We start from the raw sequence: 24,042 nt of genomic DNA on the forward strand, positions 1-24,042 counted from the left end.
TCCTTCCAACTTTTGTGTTTTCTCCTTTTCTTGCTGTAACTGCTTCTGTGTCTGCTCAGTTTTCAAAAGCAGTATTAGTTCACCTGTCTTTCTCCCAGGGGACATTGCTGCCATGCAGCCACACTGTCTAGCAGGGCGAGCTCGCAGAAGGCCCTCTTAGGCTCTCATATTTGTGGGATACAGTGGCTGACTCATAGTCAAATTTCACATGACAGAGAAAGGTATGCTTGAGATTCTCTGCACATTTTTCTGCAGCCCCTCTTCCTTTTGCTCCCCTTAAGCATCTCCTTGATCTTTGCCTCTGTCCTGCATTGTTCTTCTGTCTGGAACAAGTATTTGTCCTGCACACTTGAGATCTAATATACTTTTTAATTCCTCATGACAGAATCAAGCAATTTAGCAGCTGAAAAAAACAAACCCAAACCACACAACAGATTCCGTTGTTCACAAGGCCTTTGAGAAGAAAGCAATGGCCATTACTTCACCTAAAAACCTGGAATGAATGCTCAAGGATTATTTGTTGTGTGAGATTTCTTTCTGAATTGTGAAGTGAAAGTTCTCAGGCTTTTGCTAATGCAATGCCATCCAAAATCCATCTGGTCTACTCCAGCCATGCTAACTTGAAAACATTTGAAGCTTTTTACTTCTAGTGATTATTTCCCCGATGTAGAAGTAAAAAAGCTAGCACCTCGTAGGCAGCAGTTTGCAGATTTCTCAAGTTAGGAAATGTCTGCAGCGTGAGTTGATAGCCTCGCTGAGTCAGCCTGAGGGGATTGTTGAAGGAACAGGTTGTTTGCGAAGGATAGACTGTTTAGACACTCCTTACCTGAAGTAATCCACTCTCTGTTGTGATTTAGCGTATCCTGCCTATCTGACAGTGCTTGGTGAGGAATGAGTCGTGTAACCCAAAGGTGTATAAACCCTGTAATTGCCCTGTTTGGGCAGAGTTCGGTGTATAAACCCTGTAACTGCCTCGTTTGGGCAGAGTTCGCACCAGCAGTCTGTCACTGCTGCTCTCTGCTCGCCCTGGTAGCTGTAGCAATAACTTGCTTCTGTCCTGACCAGATCTCAATTGCATCCTGGTTATTCTGTGACACCAAGCAAAGTGGAAGATGCAGATCCTGTAGAGACACTGTTCACTGTTGCGCTAAACTCTGGGGGAAATTCAGATAGTCGAGGCAGCACGTGAAAGCGCCGTGGTTTACAGTCAAATGTGTCATTGCTCCCATCTCTCTGCTGGGTAGAGTAATTTTGGTTTTTTTTTTTTTTCTTAAGTGCATTTTCTCTTGGAATTACATTAGCCTGAAACTTCTCTGTCCTTCTGCTAATATTGATGTGTTACCTTTACTGAATTTTTGTCACTAACTTTTCTTGTCCTGCATGCTGGGAGTGTGAGGAAACATGCACAGCTCATAAAGGTCTTCATTTGCAGGCAGCAGCAGACACCTGACTGTGGTGGTAGCCTGTCTCAGTTTAGATTTCTGCTGTGGGGTGGCAGTCACCTCACCCGTGGGTGTAGTTGGGTGTCTGTCACATGAGTATTACCCCCTTGTCTTGATCACGAGTTGAATAGCTGAGTGTAATGAGGCATTGTCAGCAGGACAATGTAAATAAGGACTGTGTGTGATGAGCCTTCCCAGAGGCCACCAATCAACAAGTGACAGGAGAACAGTACCTAAAACTGCTGGAAGGGGGTAGCATGATATCTCTAGGGACTGATGGGATTGAGGACTTGTGCTGACATTTGTCTATAAAACCACCAGTAACAGAGATACGGGGGAACACTGATACACAGACGCTGTAGACACAGAGGGTGTGAGGCAGAAAGAATACGTGCTGATGCCAAACTGTTACTAGGTCCCAAAAGCAAGAGGTGAGAGCAGTTGTCACAGCAGCATGGCCCTTCCAGGGTTCATAATTCCAGTATGCCTTAGGCTGGTGGGTGCTGGGCATCTGTGATATGACTGCTGTGCTCTCGGTGAGCCACACCACCAGCAGGTCTGTAGCTGCAAGAAGCCGGAAGTACTTTTAAAGTTTGAGTTGCATATTGAAACTGCTTAGCTTTTGCCTGATAGAAGAAACATAAAACTAATTTACAGTTAGTACAATGTGTATAAAGAAAGCTGTTTTCATAAGGCTTAAGATTACTAGGACCTGATGGCCATTGATTAGCTTGCACCATACTATGTTTTGTCACAATTTTTGTGTATTGAGTGTATACACCTGTGAAAACTTGAGCTATTTGTCCACAAATGATGTATAACGCAAGTGAAATTGCCAGATGGTGGTAGGGCAAAGGGGTAGAATAGAGTGGGAGCAGCACAACCTTACCTTGATCAAGAGTAACAGTGTAAGGCGTCACTTTACTCCTAATAGTCGGTAGAGAAATACAGATGGTGCCAGAAGGTGGTTTGATATTCTAGTTCCTGTCTGATGTTGGTGCTTTGAACATAGCTCCTGGTAGTAACCGCAGTAGCTAGGGCGCCAGCTACTACTTTGTTCATGTACTGAGGTGGGGTGGACTCCCTTCAGTTGTCCTGCATGTGGGATGGGTTAACCCTATTCATAGGTGAAGGCTCTACAGCTGTGGAACAACTCTGGAGATAGACCTGTGGGTTTCTGGTGGGTGCCATGCTCACATCAGCAGTGTGCCTCTGTGACAGTGAAGGTTCACTGCATACCGGGCTACGTTCAGAAGAGTGTAGCCAGCCGTTTAGGATAGGTGCTAATTTCTTGTTGTTTGGCACTTGTGAGACTGCATCTGGAGAATTGTGTACAGTATATCTTACCCAGACCAGGAAAAAAACCTGAAGATGTTATCAAAATGGTGTGAGTCCAATGGAGGATGAGCAAATTGATCAGAGAACATGACACATGAAGAGAAGCAGAGGGAGAAGACAAAGTTGAGAGGAGGGATCTAGCTGTACTGTCCACTGTCTGAAGGGGATTTACAGAGAAGTCAGAGCTAGACCTCTCAGAAGTGCACAGTGAAAGAACAAGATCATACAATCATAGAATTCTATGATGTGTGCGTCGTGGCTTAAACAAGTAAATCTCCACTGGACACAAGGAAATAACTCTTCACAATAAAAATGGTGAACCATAAGGTGGTGACCTCAGAAGCTGTGGGATCTCCATGCTTGGAGATACCCACACTTACCTAGAGAAGGTCATGTGCAACCTTGTCCGGCTTTGGAGTTAGCCCTGCTTTTAGCAAGGGATTGCACCTCCAGAGGTCCTTTCCAATCTCGTTTTCTGTATGGTTTATTTATATTCTTGCTGTTCTTCAGACTTTCACAGTTGTTTTCCCAGAAGATGTTTGGCAGATTTCAATACCTAATTGGTCCCTGAGGTTTGACTCAGTGAGGAAGTACAAGAATGTAATATGCTACCACAATTATAAAAAGGAGCTGAAGATAGAGGAAATTTATTTGCCAAAAATCAAATGTCAAACTAAATGAAGGAGAAACATCAGGCTCAGAATCCTTTTTGAAGCATCCTGGATTGTTGTGAATATACTGGTAACTATTTAGACCATTTCTTAGAGTCTGTGTGTGATTTTTTGGAGACAGGGACAGATTAAAGGGACAATTGCTTGCAAAGTGAAACTTTTAGTCTTCAAACTAAAGTAAAAGCTTTTAATTGTTATTGAGGGAGTTTCTTGTTTTAAGGGACAGCTCTCAGCTACCAGATAATATCTGTCCATCAGTAGTATTAAAAAATATGTTCTATATTTTATATGATTTGTGAGAGGGGAATTGTTGTGTTTTGGTGTTTCTTGAGAAACAATCATGAGATGATGCTAATAAAACCCTGTGTTTTTCTGGTAGAAGGTCACTACAGGGGAAAGATTTTATGAGAATTGTGTGATAAGAAAGGTTGTAGCATCCTAGCTCATATCTCCCCTTTTGATGAGCATTTTGTAAGGAGCATTTGAATAAGGAAAACTGGGTGGCATGTTTAGTATGGGCTATGAGCTATCCAAGATGTGCTTGCTTTCCCTGGAAACTCATTGTCTTGGTGTTTATTTAAATCATTCAGTAATATCTGAAATGAGTCTAAAATAAGATTCAAAGATCCAATCACAATAGATAAAACCTGAGAGATCTGAGTGCGAAACGAGCTGTATATCTCTTTTCAGGGCAAGGAGGGCTGGTGTCTGGGAGAGAAGGGATGGAGAATGCAGTTGAAAACCCATCAATGTGACCAGACCATTCAGAGATCTGTTTGCCATAGGGTCTGTAACAGCTTCTGCATGTGCACCTCTCTGAACTATACCGAGTGGGAACTGTGTGAATCACTTTAACCGAAGTGAGGACTCAATGTTACAAATGCAGCTTGAGGCTCCATTTACGTGAACAAGATGTGATTACTGTGGCTGCTCCAGTCTTTTATAAGAGATTCATTCTTGGTATTGCCCTTTAATGTTCTCAAAGCCAAACTGACTTTTGCTCTGTTGTTCTCCAGTTCTCAAAATGGGCTTTTTTTTTTTTTTTTTTTTTTTTTTTCCTGCTAGCAATGAAGCCTCAATGAACCACACAACAGTTGTGGAATTTGTCCTCTTGGGGCTGACCAACAGCCGCCATTTGGAGATCATCCTCTTTCTGTTTCTTATGATTGCCTACTTCTTGATCCTGCTTGGAAACATTGCTGTCATCAGCATCACTCTTGTGAATCATTTTCTTCAGACCCCAATGTACTACTTCCTCAGAAATTTTTCCCTTTTGGAAATCACTTTCACCTCCACGTTCATTCCCAGGACCCTCTACAGCCTTCTGACAGAGAGGAAGGTTATTTCCCTGCCTGGTTGTTTCCTTCAGATGCTACTTTTCTTTTACTTGGGTACCTGCACGTTTTTCCATGTGGCAGCAATGTCCTTTGATCGCTATGTTGCCATTTGTCACCCTTTGCATTACACAACAATTATGAACAACAGATTTTGCCTCCAGCTGGTCCTGGCTTGCTGGACAGCGAGTTTTCTCTTGATGTTTCCTCCCACCATTATGATTGTCCAGTTGCCATGTTGTGGTCCCAATGTCATGAACCACTTCTACTGTGATACTTCCCTGTTGTTGCAACTGTCCTGCACAGACACAGGGTTCATTGAGGAACTGATGCTTATTGTAATAATTATCATCATACCCGGTACCTTAACAGTAACTGCTGTTTCTTATGGTTGCATTATTGTCACAATCTTGCATATCCCATCTTCCACAGGAAGGAGGAAGGCATTCTCCACTTGCTCAGCTCACCTCATGGTGGTGATGATATTTTACAGCACATGTATTTACAGGTATATCCGCCCAGCACAGCGAGGCGGGCAGGACTCTGACAAAGTCCTTTCTTTCTTCTTCTCTGTAGTGACTCAGATGCTTAACCCATACATCTACTCACTTAGGAACAATAAAGTCAAACAGGCCCTAAAGGAGAGAGTACTGAAGGCATTTCCTCGCTCCCTGAGGCAGTTGTGAATGCTGGAGTGGCCCATCCAAGTGACTGAATTGTTTCCCAGATGCAATATCAGCATTCTGTAACTGTGAAATAAAGATGCTGATTTTGAATGGTTTATGCTTTCTACATGTTATGTACTTCCTTCTTCTATTAGCAACCAAAATATGCCAGTGCAGAAAAGATCTTCTAGTCCTCCAGTACCTAGACTCAGCTTTGCCTTGCTGTGATGGGTTAGCCTTGGCTAACAACCAGATTCCAGCCCCTTGAGTCTGCTCCCTCACCACTTCCACCCCACAGTGTGACAGAGAAGAGGCAGAAAACAGAAAAAAATAGAAACAAGAAATCTCATGAGTTGAGATAAAGACAGAGAGATGGTTTACCAGTTGCTCCTGGGAGCAAAATGGATTGGAATTTGAGAAAATTAATTTAATGTATTGCCAATTAAAATAGTTTTAGTTTGTGAGAAATCAAGTCAAATATTAAACCAACACGTTTACTTACCCCTTTTTCATACTCAATTTTATTAATTCCTTCCAGACTCCTCCAGCCCTGCCCCAAGCAGTGCATGTTGGGTGGGGAGAGTTGTGGTCCATGCATAGTGGTTTCCCTCTGCTGCTCCTCTCTTAACACACTTTTCCTTTGCTCCAGCTTGGGTTCTCCACAGGCTGCAGTGGATATCTGCTCCACCATGGAGTATTTCCTTCTCCTTCTGTAATCTTGCTGTTGCCTCTGTTGTGTCTCACTGTTTTTGTTCCTCTCTTTGTTCCCTGGTCCTCTCTCTAGCTGGCAATTTCTGCCCTTTCTTACAGATGTTTTCCCAAAGGTGCCACCAGCTTCACTCATGGGCTCAGCTGTGGTGGGTCCATTTTGGAGCCAACTGGAAGTGGTTGTGTCTGGCATGGAGCAGCCCCTTGTCTCTTCTTACAGAAGCCACACCTGCAGACCCCTTGTTACCAAAATCTTGCCATGTACACCTGTGGTGGGTTAACCTTGTCTGGCTGCCAAAAACCCACCAAGCAGCTCTCTCACTTCTCTCCTCAACAGGACAAGGGGAGAAAATAAGAAGAAAAATCTCGTGGATTGAAATAAAGAAGTCCTTGTGGAACTCAAAAGAAAAAAAGAAGTTGTACAATCTCTGGAAGCAAGGTCAGACTTCGCAGGAAGATTACAGAGCTGTGATTTGTATATCCAGGGAGAAGATAAAAAAGGCCAAAGCTCAATCAGAGCTGAAACTGGCTGGTATTGTATCTGACAAGAAGGGGGTTTTTTAAATATGTCAACAGTAAAAGCAAGTCTAAAGAAAACATTGTACTGGTAGTTGTTGAAGATGGTCACCTGACTAATAGGGATGAAGATAAAGCAGAGGCATAGAATCATAGAATCATTTAGGTTGGAAAAGACCCTTAAGATCATCAAGTCCAACTGTAAACAACTGACAGGTCCACCACTAAACTATGTTCCTAAGCACCAGGTCTACACGTCTTTTAAATGCCTGCAGGGATGGTGGCTCAACCACTTCCCTGAGAAGCCTGTTCAATGCTTGACAACCCTTTCAGTGAAGAACTTTTTCCTAACAGCCAATTTAAACCTCCCCTGGTGCAACTTGAGGCCATTTTCTCTTGTCCTATCACTAGTTATTTGGGAAAAGAGACCACCTTGCTACAACCTCCCTTCAGGTAATTGTAGAAAGCGATAAAGTCTCCCTCAGCCTCCTTTTCTCCAGACCAAACGACCTCAGTTCCCTCAGCCGCCTCATAAGACTTGTTCTCTAGACCCTTCAGCAGCTTTGTTGCTCTTCTCTGGACACGCTCCAGCACCTCAATGTCTTTCTTGTAGTGAGGAGCCTGAAACTGCACACAGTATTCAAGGTGCAGCCTCACCAGTGCCGAGTCCAGGGGGATGATTACTTCTCTAGTCCTGCTGGCCACACTGTTTCTGATACAAGCCAGGATGCTGTTGGCCTTCTTGGCCACTGGTCTGCCAAACTGCTGGCTTGTATTCAGTTGGCTGTCGATCAGCACCCCCAGATCATTTTCTGCCAGACAGTTTTCCAGCTACTCTTCCTCAAGCCTGTAGCATTGCGTGGAGATTTTATGACCCAGGTACAGGACCCGGCACTTTACCGTATTGAACCTCTGTTTGTCTGTTCCCAGAGCTCTTTGAGGAAACTTGCAAGGTCACAAAGTCTTAGATCTTTATATTTTTAGAAAAAGAAAATAACCTCAAATATTAAAAGATCAAATAAACAATATGATCAAAACTGTTATGTTAAGCTTGCGCAGTTTCCCCTTTGGCAAGAGACCCTGCAAAGGAAGTGCCTTGCCTCATCTGCTTTATTAATAACTAATTTTGTTACTTGTTCTTTGTCTAGGGTGTAATGAAGAAACTAACTATAGAGCATTAGGTAATTTTAAAATAGAAGGAGGTAGATTCAGACTAGATATAAGGAAAAATCTTTTTACACTGAGGGTGGTGGAGCACTGGCCCAGGTTGCCCAGAGAGGTGGTGGATTCCCCATCCCTGGAAACGTTCCAGGCCGGGTTGGACCGGGCTCTGAGCAACCTGATCTGGTTGAAGCTGTCTCTGCTTCTTGCAGGGGGGTTGGACTGGACAGGCCTCTGAAAAGACTATTTTGTTTTAAGAATAAAAATAAAGTGTTGTCTTATAATAAAATCAGATGTTTTGTTATTTATTTGTTTTTACTCAGGAAAAGAACCCTTTGACGTCTGCCCAAAAGACCAAAACCCTTTTCTGTTTTTTCAAAATGGCTATGTAAAAATACACTTGTCATTTTAGGCTTATCATAATCATGTAAGTCCAAAAGCAAAATAAAAATTAATTATTTCAACATATCATCTGTTTCTTCCCTGATGTTAGTTATGAAAATGTCAATAATTTTAATTACTGTGGCATCATCATTTCTCTTTAGAGCTGCCAGGCTTAGGAAAAGTTAGGAAAATGTGTTTATTGAATGATCTGGAACTAGTAAAGCCTGAAAAGTTTCTCCAGTTACTCTTCAAAGCTATTTTTCTAGCATGGAAGTGAAGCATTTAGTGTCTAGTGAAAGAAGAAAAAATATCACTTAAAGCTGTTATGGCGACAGATGCAGGCCAGCGTTTTAGCAAACACTTGAAAACATGAGCTCAGTCATTAGCTAGTGCCCCTGTGAACACACTTTTAGGTCATAGAGTAAACTGCTATCAGTCTAAGAGTGCATCTTAAGTGTGCTAGCTAAGCATTAAAATGCTGTTGTGACTCTCTGTAGTGAGCAGTTCATATCTCCACATCAGTACAGTTAAAAAAACCACAAAACCAAGGATTCCTTTTTTCTCTTTAACTCTTGCCAGTTGACACTTGGGTGCGGTCAGAATTATTTATTTATTTATTTCCTGGAAAGAAACTAGAAACATTAGTAGATTTACAAAGTGTGTCTCTGTTCTAGACTTTGGCATAATACCTGCAATGGAATTTCATTTAACTGGTCGCTTCTTTAAATAGAGCATTTTCAGAGCTTTGTAAAGCATAACAGGATATGTGCTGCTGAATCTGCAGTAGCAGGTGAAATCAAAGAAGATCTTCGAAGGATCTTAGCTGACAGTATTAGTGAAGGCAATAAAAGGGATTTTCAGTAAGACTGGATTTGCTTAATGGAGACCTTATAATGTAGATTTAAAAACTCACCAGTCTTCCCATTGTTACTGCTCTGCTGAGAGAGGCATGGAGGTTTCATGGTTGTATTACGAGGGCAGGAGGTAAATCAGGCCATCCTCGTACAAAGTAGTAGGTTCAGAAGGGAAGCTCTGTCTTACTGAACCCAGCTGGACTTTTGTGTAATTTTGTCACTGGGAACAAGCTCACTCTTGAACCTATTTATGTGGCTTGCCAACACCAAGACACAGTTTGGAATTTTGCATCTCAGTGGGTGTCACACATCAGCCATGCCTCCGAACAAGCGTGAGCAGGTATGGATTTGCCCATCTCAGATGTGTCCCCTGACCACAGAAAGACTAGAAATACAGCAAAGGCTTTAACTGCTTGTCTGAACACATGGTTCCACAGAAATGGGAGAAGATTCAGGACTACTGTGTCTCTCTTGTTGGTGTACTGTGAGTCTAGCCATTGGAACTGGAGTCCTGCTTTGCAGGGGTCAAGTCCATGTATAAATTACGGGGATCATTTCAAGGATTTCTGAATCTTGATTTTGCAGAAGAGGTAATGAGTAATTCAGATGTTTCTGTCTGAAACACAAGAGTTCCACTTCTATACCAGTTTTTCATGAGCTCCACAAACATACTGCGGTGAGAGGAGAGCTGGTAACTGTTCCTAGTTTTCTCCTGAGAAAAATTAACCCTGAAAAGAAAGAATTAAACCAAAAAACATGAGACTTACAAGAAATGTCTTGCCATTTTATTTAGAACTAGATATACAGAGAAAAATATGAAGAGCCTAAATATCTTTGGGAAAGGTGGAAAAGAAGCAAACCTAAACTTCTCTGCAGGAAACATTAATCAAAATTCCTTGGAAAAAGAAAATGTACAATTAATGGGCTTCTTCCTACCTTCCTTTTTAAAACTTATATAGATTGCATCAAGACTCTGTCTTTTGGGGAGAAAAATTCCTCCTGAAACTTTCTTCTGGGACATTTTCCTCAGATGTTGGATGAGGGTACTGAGGAAGGGTATTACCAATGCCATCAAAGCAGCAGTAACTTCACTGAATTCCAGAGTAGCTTTGGTTGTGTCAGATATTAACAGGCATAGAATAACATTGTTAAGGGTTGAATAGATGGTGATAATGAATGATAATTAAAAACTAACCTCGGGAATGTGTATTATTAATGAATGTCAACCTGGTGAAGTTCTATTTTAAAGTTTGAAGTAGGTCTAATTTATCAGTCATCTGAACATTCCCATGACAGTGGTGACTAATTCCTTCATACACACATATCACTTCCCTCCCTGTTCTCTCTGAAAACCCTTATCTGACAGGAAGGCCAACAGAAAGTTCACTTCTTTCACTCTTCCTTCCATAGATGGAGCTCTGAGCCTGAAGCACCTGAATGCCATTTCCCAGTGTTATGGAAATAGTGTCCTGGAGGGTTGTCTCCCTCCAGGGAGATTTCAGGGAGGGAGCACTGCTTAAGTGTATCCCTGTGGAGGATGAGAGCTCTGAGCTGGTGCAAACAGTTTCAACACCTCAGGCAATGGCTCTCCCTCCCCAGACCTCCAAAGCATTTGAGCCTGCTCTGAGAAAAGAGAAACGGAGGTGGGGCAATGTCGTGGTGGTTTAGTTACAGTACCACACAGCTGCCTAATCACCGTCTGCCTCCCCAGGGGATGGGGGAGAGAATCCGGAAGAAAAGAAAACTTGAGTTGAGATGAAGACAGTTTACTAGTGTCACCGAAATCGAGAATCAAACTCCATAACACCAATGTAGCATTAAGAAGCAGGCGTTCTTTATTGTGGTGCTGGATGCACGGGGGATTGCTCCACCTAGCGTGCATGGCCTATTGCTTGTGAAACAAAGTTTATATTGTATAGAAATATACATATTCATTATATTTTCCTGAATAATCATGCATATCCAAAACAATTCTTGGAAATTATTATAATAAACTCCACCTCACTGCGCATGCTCATTAAGTCTCTCTGGGGATCTTCGGTGGTCTTTCGAGGTCCCTGGTGGTCGTGCACATACGTCCTTTAATTGACTCCTTCTTATGGGCAAGCACAATATCATCGTGCTTGTTTTTCTTCTCCATGGTGCATTGTTCTCCTTCTCCATGGTGCATTGTTCTCCTTCTCCATGATGCATGGTCTCTAACCACAAAAATCTGGTATCTATGATATGCTTGACCACCCTTATTTCTATTCTAGCCCAAACCAACTATTCTAGTTGGTTAACTATTTCTTAACCTATTATCAAGGTGGGCTGGTGCTATCCTGACAGCATAGCAGCATGTAAACACAACATTAAAGTATTATCTATCCCCCTCCCATTTCTATGTTGATTCTACTATGTTAGTTACAAAAGACCACACAACAAACTGATCACTTGTATTACACTAGGATAGCAAAGATAATTTATAATAGTAATAATTATAATTATTATTCTAAAAAAAACCAGAACAAAATAAACAAAAAAACAAGCAATGTTCTTTCATGCCCCTCCTGGTGACTCACAGATGGCCCTGGAAGGAAGGATCATAGGCCGAACTGAAATAAAGGCTATGTCACATCTTTTGGTGTACAGAAGATTCACTGTTTATTGGAAAATGAATCAGAGCCTTTGCCAACGTGGAATGAGACCCATGAATTACAGGCCCTGGGGCAGGAGGGAGTACCTTACATGAGTGGTTTGCTGATCAAAAGTTCCTGCCGTTCTAACTCCAACATGCTGATAGTTTTCAAATCGATCTCACCCCACATGAGTGCTCTTGGACATTACGATGGGCTAGGTCTGATGCAGATGAGAGTTTTACTTCCAAAATGATTGTTTTACATAGCAATGCAGATTTGGGAGCTCCTGACACAGCCTGGTCTTTGGGAATAAAGCGAAGAGGTCAGCAAGTGGAGTGCAGGAGGAGTCCTTCACTGTGAGCCATGGCTATTGTGCCTGCTGTTGACACCTCTGAACACTCATCTTTTCTAGTGTGCACAGCACTCTCTTGTCAAGACAGAAACCATAGAACCATAGAATCATTCAGGTTGGAAAAGACCCTTAAGATCATCAGGTCCAACCATTAACCTCACATTACCAAGTCCACCACTAAACCATGTCCCTAAGCATCATCTTTGTAGAGGCCAGCAGCCCATTTTGCCGAAGGCGAATTCAGGAAGGGCAACCACTGGGGAACATGATGTTTCCTTCCCACTCCCACCTCCACCCAGACCAAACACACTGGAGGCCCTGAACTAGAGCTTTGAGGAGATCATGATGACACAGGTTCAGCCCAACTCATAGAAGATATAAGCAGTGAGAATTCATCCGTAATGTAAGAGCCCAGCTGGTAGCAACAGTGGTATCCCAGCACAGTAGGTGAATTCAGGGTACATTTTCTGACCCTTTTTAGCTCTGCAGGTGCTGCCAGTCTGTAGCACAAGGCACATGTTGAGCTCAGAGCCTGAAGACACTTGGCTTGACGCTGCTCCCAAGGAGGGTGTTGGTTACGTCCAGGCACTTGTCCAGCTGGGACACTGCAATCAGGGAGAGACAGGGGCACTAGGGGAGTCAGGCAGGAGGCAGGGTCCACAGATGGAAAGGAGAAAGGGAACACAGGACTCCTTCACTTGCCCCCAGGGAATTGTGGTCCTTTGGAGGGATGAGGCAGGTCCTACTGGAGAAAGAACGGAGGAGGCTGTGCTGTGGGGTTCAGCTGGGAAAGGACCCTCAAAACTCACCAGCTCGGCTGTGCAGCCAGGTCACGGCCTTGGCCTCCAGCAGCTCACAGAGATCTTGGTAACACTTGTTGTTTCTGTTCAGCCAGGTCACCACCAGCACTGTGGCCCAGATGCTTGGCTCCATGACCTGTAGAACAATGACTCAGACCAGCACATAGTGCTGAGCATCCTCCCTGCCCCCTCTCTGCCTCCCCTATTCCTTTGTGGCTTCTGGTTTCTGATCCCTTCATTCCTGTCTCTCTGCCCTTTGGATGCCAGTGTTGCCACCAGCCAACGGGTTCTGACTGCCCGGGGATGACATGCTGCCACCATAAGAGGTTCTCCCCTTACCTCACCAGGCATCTTTCCCTTGATTTCTGCCTCTTCCATTTCTAGCACAGAGGCCAGTCTTGAGCTGAGGGCCCAGGAACCATCTACATTCTGCAGTGCCACCAGCTCCTTGCACTCAGCAATGATTTCAGTTAACCAAGGCACAAAAGTTGGAGAGCACAAAACAAACACTCTGGGATCCACATACTTGAGAGAAGAAATAGATGGTAGCGGTGGTTTACATGCTGTGGGAGAAGATGTGAACAGGAAGGTTGGGAGAAACACAGGAAGCTGATTCCTCTCTATTTCCCTGTGCAATGCTCCAGAACATTATCTCTGCTCTTCTTTGAGCAGCTACCTGTAGTCTCAGCCCCTTCCTGCATGTCCCCAAAGCACTCCCATCCACAGTCCTTTCTGGACTCATCCCCAGCCCTGACCACTGCCTCTTCTGGCATTCCTGCCCAGCCATGTGGCAAGATTTCTCTTGATAGTCTCCCAAGACTGTGTATTTATGATCCAGCACTGTTCCTGTCCCCTCTGTGGGTGTCCCTGAGCTGGGTCTCATATTCGCTGAAGGACTCGCAGGTTTAATGGTAACTAAGGGAAGGGGTAAAGGCAAAATTCAGTGGTTTCCACGCCATGTGCAAGGTACAGCAGCATAATCCCCCTATCAGACATCAGATTATTGCATACCTTTTGAGCAAGCCCCCCGCTGGGGCAGGGCAGCAATATAATGGGTGAGTCGACGGAGGGCACGCCGTGATGCACACACTGCTGTCAGCCAGCCAGGTGGGACCCAGATGCTCTTAGGGTGGCAGGAAGAGGCTTTAATGAAGCTGTGAACCTCAACGATCTGGCAGGGGATGAGTGACTGGCGGGGTGGCAACAGTGCCAGCGGCCCTTTGAGGGCAAACAGGGAAAGAGGCCGAATCAAGCACATGGGAAAGAAGCACCTGGTGGCGATGGGGCCCACCCCATGAGACCAGGTTGCTCTGTGGCTGGGGTGCCCTGTGGCTGGGGTTCCAGCTTCAGTGGAATGAGAACATCCCATGGAGCTGCTCCACCAGCTCTTTCCTGCAAGTGTCTCTCCTTACCTTGGTACCAGCTGCCCCTCTGTGATGTGCGAACCCCCACATAGCCAGTCAAGGGGCAGATGATCCCTGAAGCGAGGCTGATCTCAACTGCATGATGCCTTGGTTCATCCCCTGACCCACTCGCAGCCTCTGGCAGCAACCTCTTCAGCAAGCATCTCGCGGCCAGACGATGCACAGCCAGCCTGCGGACAGAGTTGGGTGAGGCCTGGCTCATCTTCATGGTGGGGAAAGGTGAACACCTGGGTTCTCTCCCTTTGGGGCTGAGAATGGACAGAGGGAAAACATGGATGCCTGGGTCCTCATCTGTCTAAAGGGAAGCGTGACTGCGTCCTACCCCTGTGGGGCCAAAGCAGGGAAGGAGGGCATGCTTGGACACCTTAGTTCTCTGCCAGTTTGGGATTGTGTGTGGAAGGTGGGAACGCATGAGCTATCTGGGCCCCCCCAGCTGTTAGAAATGAGGGGATGCACGCATCTTGCCTTAGGACAGGCTCTCACCGGCCAGCTCCCTGTGGGTACAGTGGGAATTCAATCGTGTGAGTGACATCCTGGCCGTCCAGGCTGTACTGCAAGGTCATGACTCCCTTGGCCACTGTCTTCTCCTGAGAACACATGGGAAGCTACTGGAGGTTACTGGGGTCACAAAACGGCTACTGCCGATATTGGGAAGTTACTGAAAGATTACTGGTGGTTACTGGGAGGCTATTGGGAGGTGACCAGAGGTGACTGTAGTCCCGGCTCTCACCTGTGCCTGTCCATGGATCTGGGCATAGAGGAGGCTGTGTTGACCCTGAAAGATGGACTGAGGGGTGCCCCCCAGCACCTCAACCTCCAGGCCAGGGGGCAGAGTCCAGCTCAGAGAGACTTCCACAGCTGCTGGCTTGAGGGCCCGCTTCAGGCACTTCAGCACCTGGGGACAGAGGGCAGGGCACCACAGCTCACAGCTGCACCAGGGTTTGGCCCATGGCTCCCGGTTGTCGGGGCTCCCTGGGGGACAGTGGAATGTGTGGGGTAGCCTGCGCCAGCTGGGTTCCCTGGGCACGGCCAGGTCTGTGGGTTACAGCGCGGCAGAAGCCTGGGCACCTGGATTCTCAGTGGGGTGGGGTGGTGGGGTAGGGTCGGGGGAAGCCTGAGTGCCCGGGCTCCTGGGACAGCTGGGTCTCTACTGCCAGGAGTGGGCAGTGCAGGCGCTGGGCTACTGGAAGTCACTGTGTCTGTGGAACAGAGCGGGACCTGCCAGGGCCCCTGGGTTCCTACCACAGCTGCCAAGCTGTTGTCAGAGGAGACGTAGGCAGCTTCACCCCCAGTCTCCCTGGCCAGGGCCATAGCCAGGGCAGCGCTGTCCTCAGAGAAGCCGAAGGAGAAACACCTATGGGGAAAGCAGAGGAAGGTGTCAGAAAGGAGAGCCAGAGGTGGATGCAAGAATGCCGGGACAGAGCTGGAGAACACAGGATGGAGTTAAAGCTGGGGGAACAAAGCTGTGGTGCAGAACAAGGGGGCAGGAGGAAGAGCAGGGAGTGGGACTGGGGTTGGAGCTGGGGTGAGACAGGGAGCTGGCATAGGTGAGCTGGAACTTGGGGCAGAGCTGGGGTCAGTCTAGCGGGGCTGGGCAGAGCTTGAGGATACATCAGGGTGTACAAGCCCTGTGTCTCAGTCTCCCTGCTCAGTCTGTGAAGAGTGCCTTGGTTGTGAAAGTAGTAAGTTTGGCACTGGAGGGTGCAAGGGTCTTTGGGACACTGGAGGGACCCAAGGATTGGGACAGGCACTGGTGAACAGGGGCCCTCGTCAGGGATGGAAATGACTGGACAACCAAAAGGCAACTGGAGGATAGGGAGTGGAGAGTCCCCATTACCTGTGGCTGTTGCGGTGACGGCAGACCTCAGCTGCGATGGCTTCCTTGTCAGGGGGTAGCCCAGTCATGAAGATGAGGAGCTGGGAGATACGGGACATGAGTGGTGGGGCCCTGCGGAGGGACACCAAAATGGGGAGAGCAGGCCCCTGAAATGGGAAGAGGGGCCCAGGAGAGAGACCCCCTGTAGAGAGACTACACTGGGGAGAGAAATCCATTCAGAGACAGCAGCCCCCAAAAATATAGACCCACATCTCCAGTCACCCACACTCCATGGTATTCTTGTTCCCTTGTGGCCACCATGTACTTTGGGTGGCTCCTTCCACCCACACTCCTGTGTCCTCTCTCTCCCCTGGGACACCTGTCCCTCCACCCTCCATTCCCCGGCACCGAGACCTGGCGCGCATGACCACGGGGGCGAGGGGTATTGTAGATTGAGCGGAGGGTTCCTAGCAGATTGGTGTTGCCCAAACTGGAGCCGGTGGAGGGGATGCGCCGCATGGCCTCAGCCAGGTTGTCCTGAGTATATTCAACACTTTGCCTGCAGGGGCAGAGCAAGTTTGGAGAGCGTGTTACCCTGTGCTGGCCCCAGTGCTCCCTGAGACTCTGCCCCATAGCAGTTCCCACAGCTATGCCCCAGCCTTCTCTGCAAGACCCTGCCCCATAGTAGTTCTTGAAGAGACCTGGCTTCATGGTTCCTACAGGACTCTTCTCAGCAGAACCCCAGGAGGTGCTATCCCATAATGCCACAGAGATCCCATCCCCACAATCCAGCCCTGCCCTACAGCAACCAGTCGTGCCCTCAGCACCCAGCTTTGCCCCGTACCACCCAGCTGATTTCAGAGCATGCACACTTGCCCTCCAGCACCTAACTGCCCTATAGCATGCAGCCTGTCCCATGTTTGCTCACGGGTAGATGCCCACAGAAGTTTCTCCGTAGCAGTAGATGTTGAAGTAGCAGCCCAGGGGCAGACTTTTGAGAAGGAAGAGCAGGGACTCCTGTGGAAAGACAGAGCAGACAGGTCTTGGGAGGCACTGGTGGGGGTACAGGTGACTTTGCCCATAGTCTGGCCCTCCTAAAGCCTCTGGACTCTCCTGGATGACCTCAATCAGTGCCTGGAACTCCCCTGGGCACCCGAGATATTTCAAGACCATTTCAGGCCCCATCAGTCTCCCCTCATGTCTCTTTACCTCCGTAAATGCCTGCCCTGGCCTGCTCCCCCTCAACTGATCCTCCATCCATCCCTGTCCCTGCTCTGCAGGGGTACCTGTGCATGCTCAAGAAATGTGGTGTCCAGAAGGAAGATCCACTCTCCAGACTGGCACTGCCCAGGCACTGCCTCAGGGATACTGGGTGCCAGTGTCACCAACACCATGGGGTCACCAAGCAGGGAGCCTGGAGGAAGTATGGGGTAGGGAGACATCCAGATGGGGACCCTTCTCCTGGTTCTGATTCTCCTTGTGCTTTCAGTTTCCACCGTCCCAGAGCCTGAGATGCTCCACACTGGTACCTCAATGTCCTACTGTACTGTCCACTAATCACACAGCCCAGTGCCGCATGTATTCCAATCCAGTGCCTCCAACACCGCTACCCAGGGAACCCGAATACAGAACTTCCCATATGAATCCTGCTGTACCTGGTACCTCACCACAGTGTGCCCAGCACCCCACCCTGGAGCCCCAGGACCCAAACTATCCCATCTGAATGCCTCCTGTTCCCATCCCAGTGCCCAATGATATCTCGCCCCTGTAATCCCCTGTGTCTTCCTGTGCCCCAGAGCCTCCTCCAATGCAGAGGTGCCACTGTGCTCCCTCCCGAGCTGGACTCACCTGGAGGGGCCCCAGGGTCTCCCTTCTCCACCACAGCACTGACTGCAACGGGTTCTCCAAAATACACCCGCAGCTCCAAATCATGCCTACTTGGGGGTCTGCCAGCCAGCGAGACCTGGAGAAGGGGTGCTTGTTCACACACAGGAGGAGTGGAGCAGACCCAGCATTCATCCAGGAGCACAGGCACTGATCCCAGTGCATCCCTTTTTCCGCAGTGATGACACCCCTCCCCAGCTCCCCCCGGGATCCCGACACTCAGAAGGGTGTACCTGTGCAGTGCTGCGGTCCTGGGCAGTGTAGATCAAAGGGGTGAGGGAGAAGTTGGCCTGGACGTTGGCCACTCCACGGGGTGACTGTAGGCTAGCGGTGAGCAGCAGGCTGTAGGACAGCCTGTCAGTGTGACAATTCCGGGCTGCAAGGAGAAACGTGGCACTGGGGAGGGCAAAGGCTCACCCTGTGGTGGGAGGGTGAGGAGGGGCAGGATTTGGCATCCATATACAGGACATATGTCCACCAATAGGCAAATAGGAGTCCATGAGTCTGCTTATGGGAAATGTATGTAGGAGGTGTGGATCCCTTCACGGGGCACAAGGAAGAAGATGTGAATCTGTCCAGAGGCTGCCTGGGGGGGGAATGTGAGTTTCCCTGCGGGTGCAAAGGGAAGTTGCATTGGATCTGCTCATAAAGTACCTGGGCAGTCTGTGACCCTTCTGTGGGGTGTGTGCCGGGGGGGGGGACGACAGGTTCCTTGTGGGGTCACTCACCGTAGTGTATTGTGTGGGGATGCAGTGTGGGTGGCAGCACAAAATGGGCTGCTCCATCTGCCTCCCGTGACAGCTCTTGGACGTAGCGCAAGGTCACGACCACCTCCTTGCCAGGTGACAGGGTGCCCAGGAAGCAGGTGAACAACTTGCCCGGATACATAGACTGATCCTGAAGGTAGTCCACATTCTCCCAGTCCCCTGTAGCCAGCTGCTGGGCCTGAGTGGGAAGGGGAGGGACAGAAAGCTGGTCACCATGCAGGTCATGGGCTGCTCATCCCATGCCCCTGGGGGAGGTTCAGCCATTCGTCCCTGGACGCTTGTACCTCATCCTGCAGCACGGCCTGGACCTTGGCATCCTCACTGCGGGCCTGGAAGGAGTAGATGGCCATGTGCGGGCCCAGAGGGAAGACAAATAGGACTTCTGTGGAGACCTGACTGTCGCTCTGGTAGATGAGTTCGGCAGCCACGTCAGCCACATAATCCTGGATAGCAACATCTACCACAGTGCTACACAGAGGCACTGAAGGCAGGGGTATGTGGAGCCACTTCCCCAGGAAAAAGGATCCTGTTGCTGTTGAGAGAGATGCAACCTGGACATCAGCACACTTGAATGACACAAGGAGGTGGCTGGGGCTGCTTCAAGTATGTGGCCGCTCCCACCCTGGAAACCAAGACTAGGTGACCAATGCTACTGAGGGTGTGGTACGAGCCTGCCATAGAACCGTGTCTGCCTCCCACCCCCTGAGCCCCCCTTCTTCCCCATACCTCTGCTCCCCACCCATTTCCTGTAGAGCTCTTGACCATTCCCATCCTTGTTTCACTCTGGGAAGATACAGTCCAGACATTTCTCCCCATGGCTGCCTATCCTTTTCCTTTCTTTGTCCCCCTCTGGAAGCATACTTCCCACCCCCCAAGCATCCCTCAGTTGTCTGATCCCTGGCTCACTGTCATGGGTGTAGGATTTTCCTAGAAGTCCAAAGCTCTGACGCCACATTTCTGGAGACCTGCAGACAAGAAGGGTCTCCTGTAAGAGAAGAGATCGACAGAAACCACCAGGGAGGCCCTATTTGGTGAAGATTCCTTGCCATTTCCCCTGTCCTACACACATAGCTGGAAGCCCCACCCCACCATGTACAGCCAGAGCAAACCCAGGGATTCAGAAATCCCTGCTTATGAGCACTGGGACGTCTCCAGGAGTATCTCTGCATTGAGAAGATCTGCACTTCACCCCCAGCATGGGAGAACCTTGAAGAGAACTGAGGGATAGCAGGGGAAGATGGAGGGAAGGGTGGATGGACGGATGGATGGATGGGACTGGAGGATGAGCAATACATGGCTGGATGGATAGACTGGCAGACGAGGTCCATTTTAGGACAGATGGATGCATAGGTGGACAAAGAGAGCAACATAAGAATTTTTGTTGAAATGAATGAATGGACAGGTGGAGGAGTCCATTTCAGAAGAGATGAGCAGGCACCCATCTGTTGTAGTTTAGCCTCGCTCAGGACCAAGCTATGCAGTCTCTCGCTCACTCGCCCCACCCTCCGAGGGAATGGGGAGAGATAATATAACAAAAAAGGCTCGAGGTTTGGGTTAAGGACAGGGAGAGATCCTTGGAGTGACCCTTATGGGCAAAACAGACTCGACTTGGGGAAAACTGTTTGTTTATTATTAAAACCAAAGGAGGATAATGAGCAAAAGGACAAAACTTCCACCTCTCCCTCTTCCCAGGCTTAACTTAATTTCAGTTATCACTGCCTCCTTCCCCTCCTTGAGTAGCACAGGGGGGAATAGGGAATGGGGGTTGTGGTCACTTCATCACTTGTCACTCCTTCCTCCTCAGGGGAAGAACTCCTCGCATTCTGCGTCTGCTCCAGCGTGGGGTCCCTCCCACGGGCCACAGTCCTTTGTGAAACTGCTCCGGCGTGGGTCATCTCTTCCACAGGGTGCAGTCCCTCCAGAACAGCTGTCCCAGCGGGGCCTCCGCGGGCCACAGCCTCCTTCAGGCATCCACGTTTCCCGGTGTGGGGTCCTCCACGGGCTGCAGGAGGATCTCTGCCAGGAGCAGCATTACTCCTCCCCCTCCTTCTTCACTGCCCTTGGCGTCTGCAGCCATTCCTCACAAGAAATCCTTCACAACTGGCAGGCAGACGCCTCTCAGGTTCTCTTCACATCTCATTCACTTCTCATCTCCTCTCTGCTTCTTGAAGCCGGGCTGGGCTGAGTTGGGCCTGGCAGGAGGCCAGAGGGTGAGGGCTGCAAGGCCCACAAGGCTTGTGCCTCCTCCTCTCTGCCCCCGCTTCAGCTTCTTCACATCTTCTTCCCTTTTTTTTTTTTAATTTATTTTTCTTCTTCTTAAATATGTTAGCGCAGAGACGTTATCAGGGAACATTACGTCACCCATTGGCTCAGCCCTGGCCAGCAGCGGGTCCGCCCTAGACCTGGACAAGTCCACTGGACAAGAGGGAAACTTCTAGCAGCTTCTTGCAGAAGCCGACACCATGACTCCCCTCAATAAACAAAACCAGCACACCATCACAAACCATATGGTATGAGTGCAGCTGCACAAGAGATGGCACATGTGAGGATATGTTCATGGAGCAGCTTGCGTGGCAAGTTGAAAGTCCAGATAATAGGGGGGAACATGAGAAATGAGAGAAATGAGAGAAACGAGGCCAGGGACAGGCATTCCATGATTGCGGAGCAAATCCCAGAAAGGCATCGGGGGGGAGGGTGTGGCTGTCCCCTAGCCGAGAGCCAGGAGGTGAAAGGGATCACCCTCCACCCCAAACCCATCCACACAAATCTCTCTGATTCAGACACTTTTGCCTCCGTTCCTGCTCTGGGGTGACAGAGTGGGGAGCACCAGAAAAATCCCGCCCACCACCATCACGCTGACATCACGCAGAGAGAGCCGAGAGGGTGTAAGCCCTGAGGGGAGCGGGGGTGAGGGACGGACAGAGGGGTGGGTTGAGTGGGGGCAAGCTCTCCCCAGTGCACAGGGACAACGAGGGGAGAATAAGGACGGAACCACGAAGTGAAAGACAAACAAGCAGTCACTCACCAGAGTCCAGGCCAGAGGCAGCACGGACGGACGGACAATCAGACGGACGGAGGGAGAGATGGAAGGGGAAGGGGGAGAGAGAGCGAGGGACAGAGGGAAGGCGCGGGGACGGAGAGGCAGAGCGAGAGATGCTCGGGCAGACGGGAGGATGACGGTAGCAGACGGATGGCTGCGGTGGGGAGAGAGGCGGAGGGGCCGGCGGACAGACAGACAGGCGGGAAGGCAGGGCCAGGGGGGGCGGAGACACCCCCCCCCAGCCGGGATCGCTGCCTGCCTCCTCCCGAGCGCCCGGCGCCTGCTGCTCCGGGGACGGCGGGGGTCCGGGTGCCCGGTCGGCTTCGGGATGGGGAGGGCGGAGGGGGCTGGAGAGGGTCTGGCCGCCGTCCCAGGACCCCCCAGGCCGCCGAGTCCTCGCGTGGGCGCGAGTCTGCGAACTGCGCTGCGGGACGCGGCCCCGCACCAGCTGCAGCCGCGGGAGCGCCTGCGCACCCTGCCCCGCCAGCGCCCGAGCGGGAGGGATGCTGCGGGCAGGCCCGAGGAGGGGGCTGCCACCCTCTGCGCAGGGCTGCTCCGCGCCGAAGGGAGCCTGCCGCGCCCGGCCACGCCGCCCGGCCCGCCCGCTCTGCCCCGCACAGCAGCTGCCGAGGGCCCTCTGCGGCCGCGGGGGCGTCTCCGTGGCCGGCGGAGGGGGCTCTCCTCCCTCCACCAACCTCTTCCCCCCGCCCGGCCTGCAGCGCTGGCTGCAGATGGGGGGGCCGGGCTCGGGGCCGTTAGCGGGGTGCGGGGCTGCAAAGGAGCCAAACCGGCGTCCTGGCCAGCCGAGGAACCGAGAACGCTGGCGGGCAGGCTCCAACTTACACGCCTGCTTTTGGCACGGGTGTTTCCTCTCATCTGCTGCGGGGGGATGCTCCGTCTCCGCCTGCCTCGCATGAGCCAACCCCCTGCTCCTGCCCCCCTGGCAGCCAACCCCGGGTTGAGACCACCCAGCTCACTGGCGGTATCTAGACACACTTCAGGGACCAAATTGCTTTGACACCCTGGCTGTCTCTCACTGAACGCTCACTTGGCCGCCAAACCTGGACAGCTTCCTTCAGTCTGCCTCTGAGGATTGGTGTGATTCTCAGTCAAGACCACTCCAAGAGCTCTGCTGCCAGCCTCAACCAGCACAGGCAGTCTCGCTGCCCATCTTCAAATTCTGCCCCTGTGAGTCCAGTCTTGTTACAGCCATGGAGGTGGATTTCTTTGAGGAAGTGGGTGAACCATTCACGTGCCTGCCTTTTACGTTTACCTTTTCCATTAACGTGCCGACATTCCACAACTCCCTTCGAGAACTGGCGGAACACCCCAGGTTGTGTCCAACAGTCCTGATGCTTATGGGTAGGCAAATGACTCGCAGGTGTAGATGCTACATGCTAGGGAACACTTCCCTTCTTCTCAGATCTTCCTTTCCTCACCACAAGGGGTAAGGCATAAAAGTAAGCTGCACACTTGGTCAAAAAGTGCCACAAATACTAAACTGCTGAGCCCTTAACCTGGCTTCACCCTCCCAAAACTTCTGTCCAGCTGGGATGAATACATGACAGTTCTCGCTGACTCTTGGTGGAGACCACTGTGAATGTTTTTGGGGTGCTGGACCTCCAGTATCTCTCTTCTGAGCACTTCTGGAGGATGTCACCCCCTCAAGTCTGGGCCTCTCTTGAAGTGCAAAGCAGTAATACCTGGTCTTAGTGTGGCATACAGGTAGTCTGCTCAGATGCTCACGTATTTTCTGCCCAGACAGGACAGCAGAGTCTATTGCATCCAGAATAGGAGGCAGCCAGGTGAACAACACAACTGGTGACAGTGGTACAAGGAGTTGCCACAGGGCTGGAGGGCAGCTGTGTGCTGCTGCTGAGGGGATTATTGTAGCCACCCCCCCTGTCTCTCACACACATACATGCTCTGAAATTGTCCAGCATTCACCCTGCTTTCATTTGTGAATTCATCCCTGGTAGACAGCACTGCTCAGAAAGGAGGGGAACTGAGCTGTGGAGACGTTGTAGCCCTGCATACAAATCCATGGAAGCATTTGGGGTACTACCTTCCCACTGTTTTCTTAAGACTGCGTAGATCCAGGTGATTTTAATGTGGCAGGCCCTGTCAGGGAGCAGCAAAAGCCAGCTGCTTCACAAGGCAAGGAGAGTTGGGAGCCAAATGCAGCAGTGAGGTGGGTGGGAGTGGTGACCCCACCAACAAAGAGCCAGGATGCAGAGGGGTAAGTCAGGCTCAGGACTGGGTCCAGAG

General features: G+C 49.6%; 2 protein-coding genes across 3 annotated transcripts; one reads left to right on the plus strand and one right to left on the minus strand.

Moving 5' to 3' along the window:
* Positions 1–4,529: 4,529 nt before the first annotated feature.
* On the plus strand, positions 4,530–5,471 carry LOC104484649 (olfactory receptor 6E1-like). The gene has a single exon (XM_010126793.2). The coding sequence runs from the start codon at positions 4,530–4,532 to the stop codon at positions 5,469–5,471; it is 942 nt and encodes a 313-aa protein (XP_010125095.2).
* Positions 5,472–10,886: 5,415 nt separating this feature from the next.
* On the minus strand, positions 10,887–22,096 carry LOC104484648 (von Willebrand factor A domain-containing protein 5A-like). 2 transcript variants are annotated; one of them, XM_086766913.1, is made up of 18 exons: positions 21,760–22,096; positions 19,641–19,699; positions 19,019–19,266; positions 18,696–18,912; positions 18,201–18,343; positions 17,932–18,046; positions 17,370–17,497; positions 17,012–17,100; positions 16,498–16,642; positions 16,105–16,184; positions 15,510–15,621; positions 14,998–15,162; positions 14,751–14,854; positions 14,256–14,437; positions 13,855–14,061; positions 13,183–13,406; positions 12,853–12,979; positions 10,887–12,648 (listed from the first exon to the last, which is right to left on the minus strand). In XM_086766913.1, the coding sequence occupies exons 2-18, from the start codon at positions 19,687–19,689 to the stop codon at positions 12,569–12,571; spliced, it is 2,415 nt and encodes an 804-aa protein (XP_086623039.1). In that variant the 5' UTR covers positions 19,690–19,699; positions 21,760–22,096; the 3' UTR covers positions 10,887–12,568. The 2 variants fall into 2 exon arrangements, with proteins under 2 accessions (XP_086623039.1, XP_086623038.1); XM_086766912.1 differs by having other exon boundaries at positions 14,751–14,872.
* Between the last annotated feature and the right edge of the window lie 1,946 nt (positions 22,097–24,042).

Source organism: Chlamydotis macqueenii, chromosome 25 (assembly GCF_036417535.1).
Source record: "Chlamydotis macqueenii isolate bChlMac1 chromosome 25, bChlMac1.mat, whole genome shotgun sequence".
In the NCBI taxonomy this organism is placed as follows: domain Eukaryota; kingdom Metazoa; phylum Chordata; class Aves; order Otidiformes; family Otididae; genus Chlamydotis; species Chlamydotis macqueenii.

Excerpts from the sequence above, each read along its gene's own strand:
- LOC104484648 (XM_086766912.1), bottom strand. The coding sequence starts at position 19,689 with ATGTGGCGTCAGAGCTTTGGACTTCTAGGAAAATCCTACACCCATGAC. Across the intron at positions 18,047-18,200 it reads AGGACCGCAGCACTGCACAG|GTCTCGCTGGCTGGCAGACC; the intron begins GTACACCCTTCT and ends CCCCTTCTCCAG. Across the intron at positions 12,649-12,852 it reads CTGGCTGCACAGCCGAGCTG|TGTCCCAGCTGGACAAGTGC; the intron begins GTGAGTTTTGAG and ends CCCTGATTGCAG.
- LOC104484649 (XM_010126793.2), top strand. The coding sequence starts at position 4,530 with ATGAACCACACAACAGTTGTGGAATTTGTCCTCTTGGGGCTGACCAAC.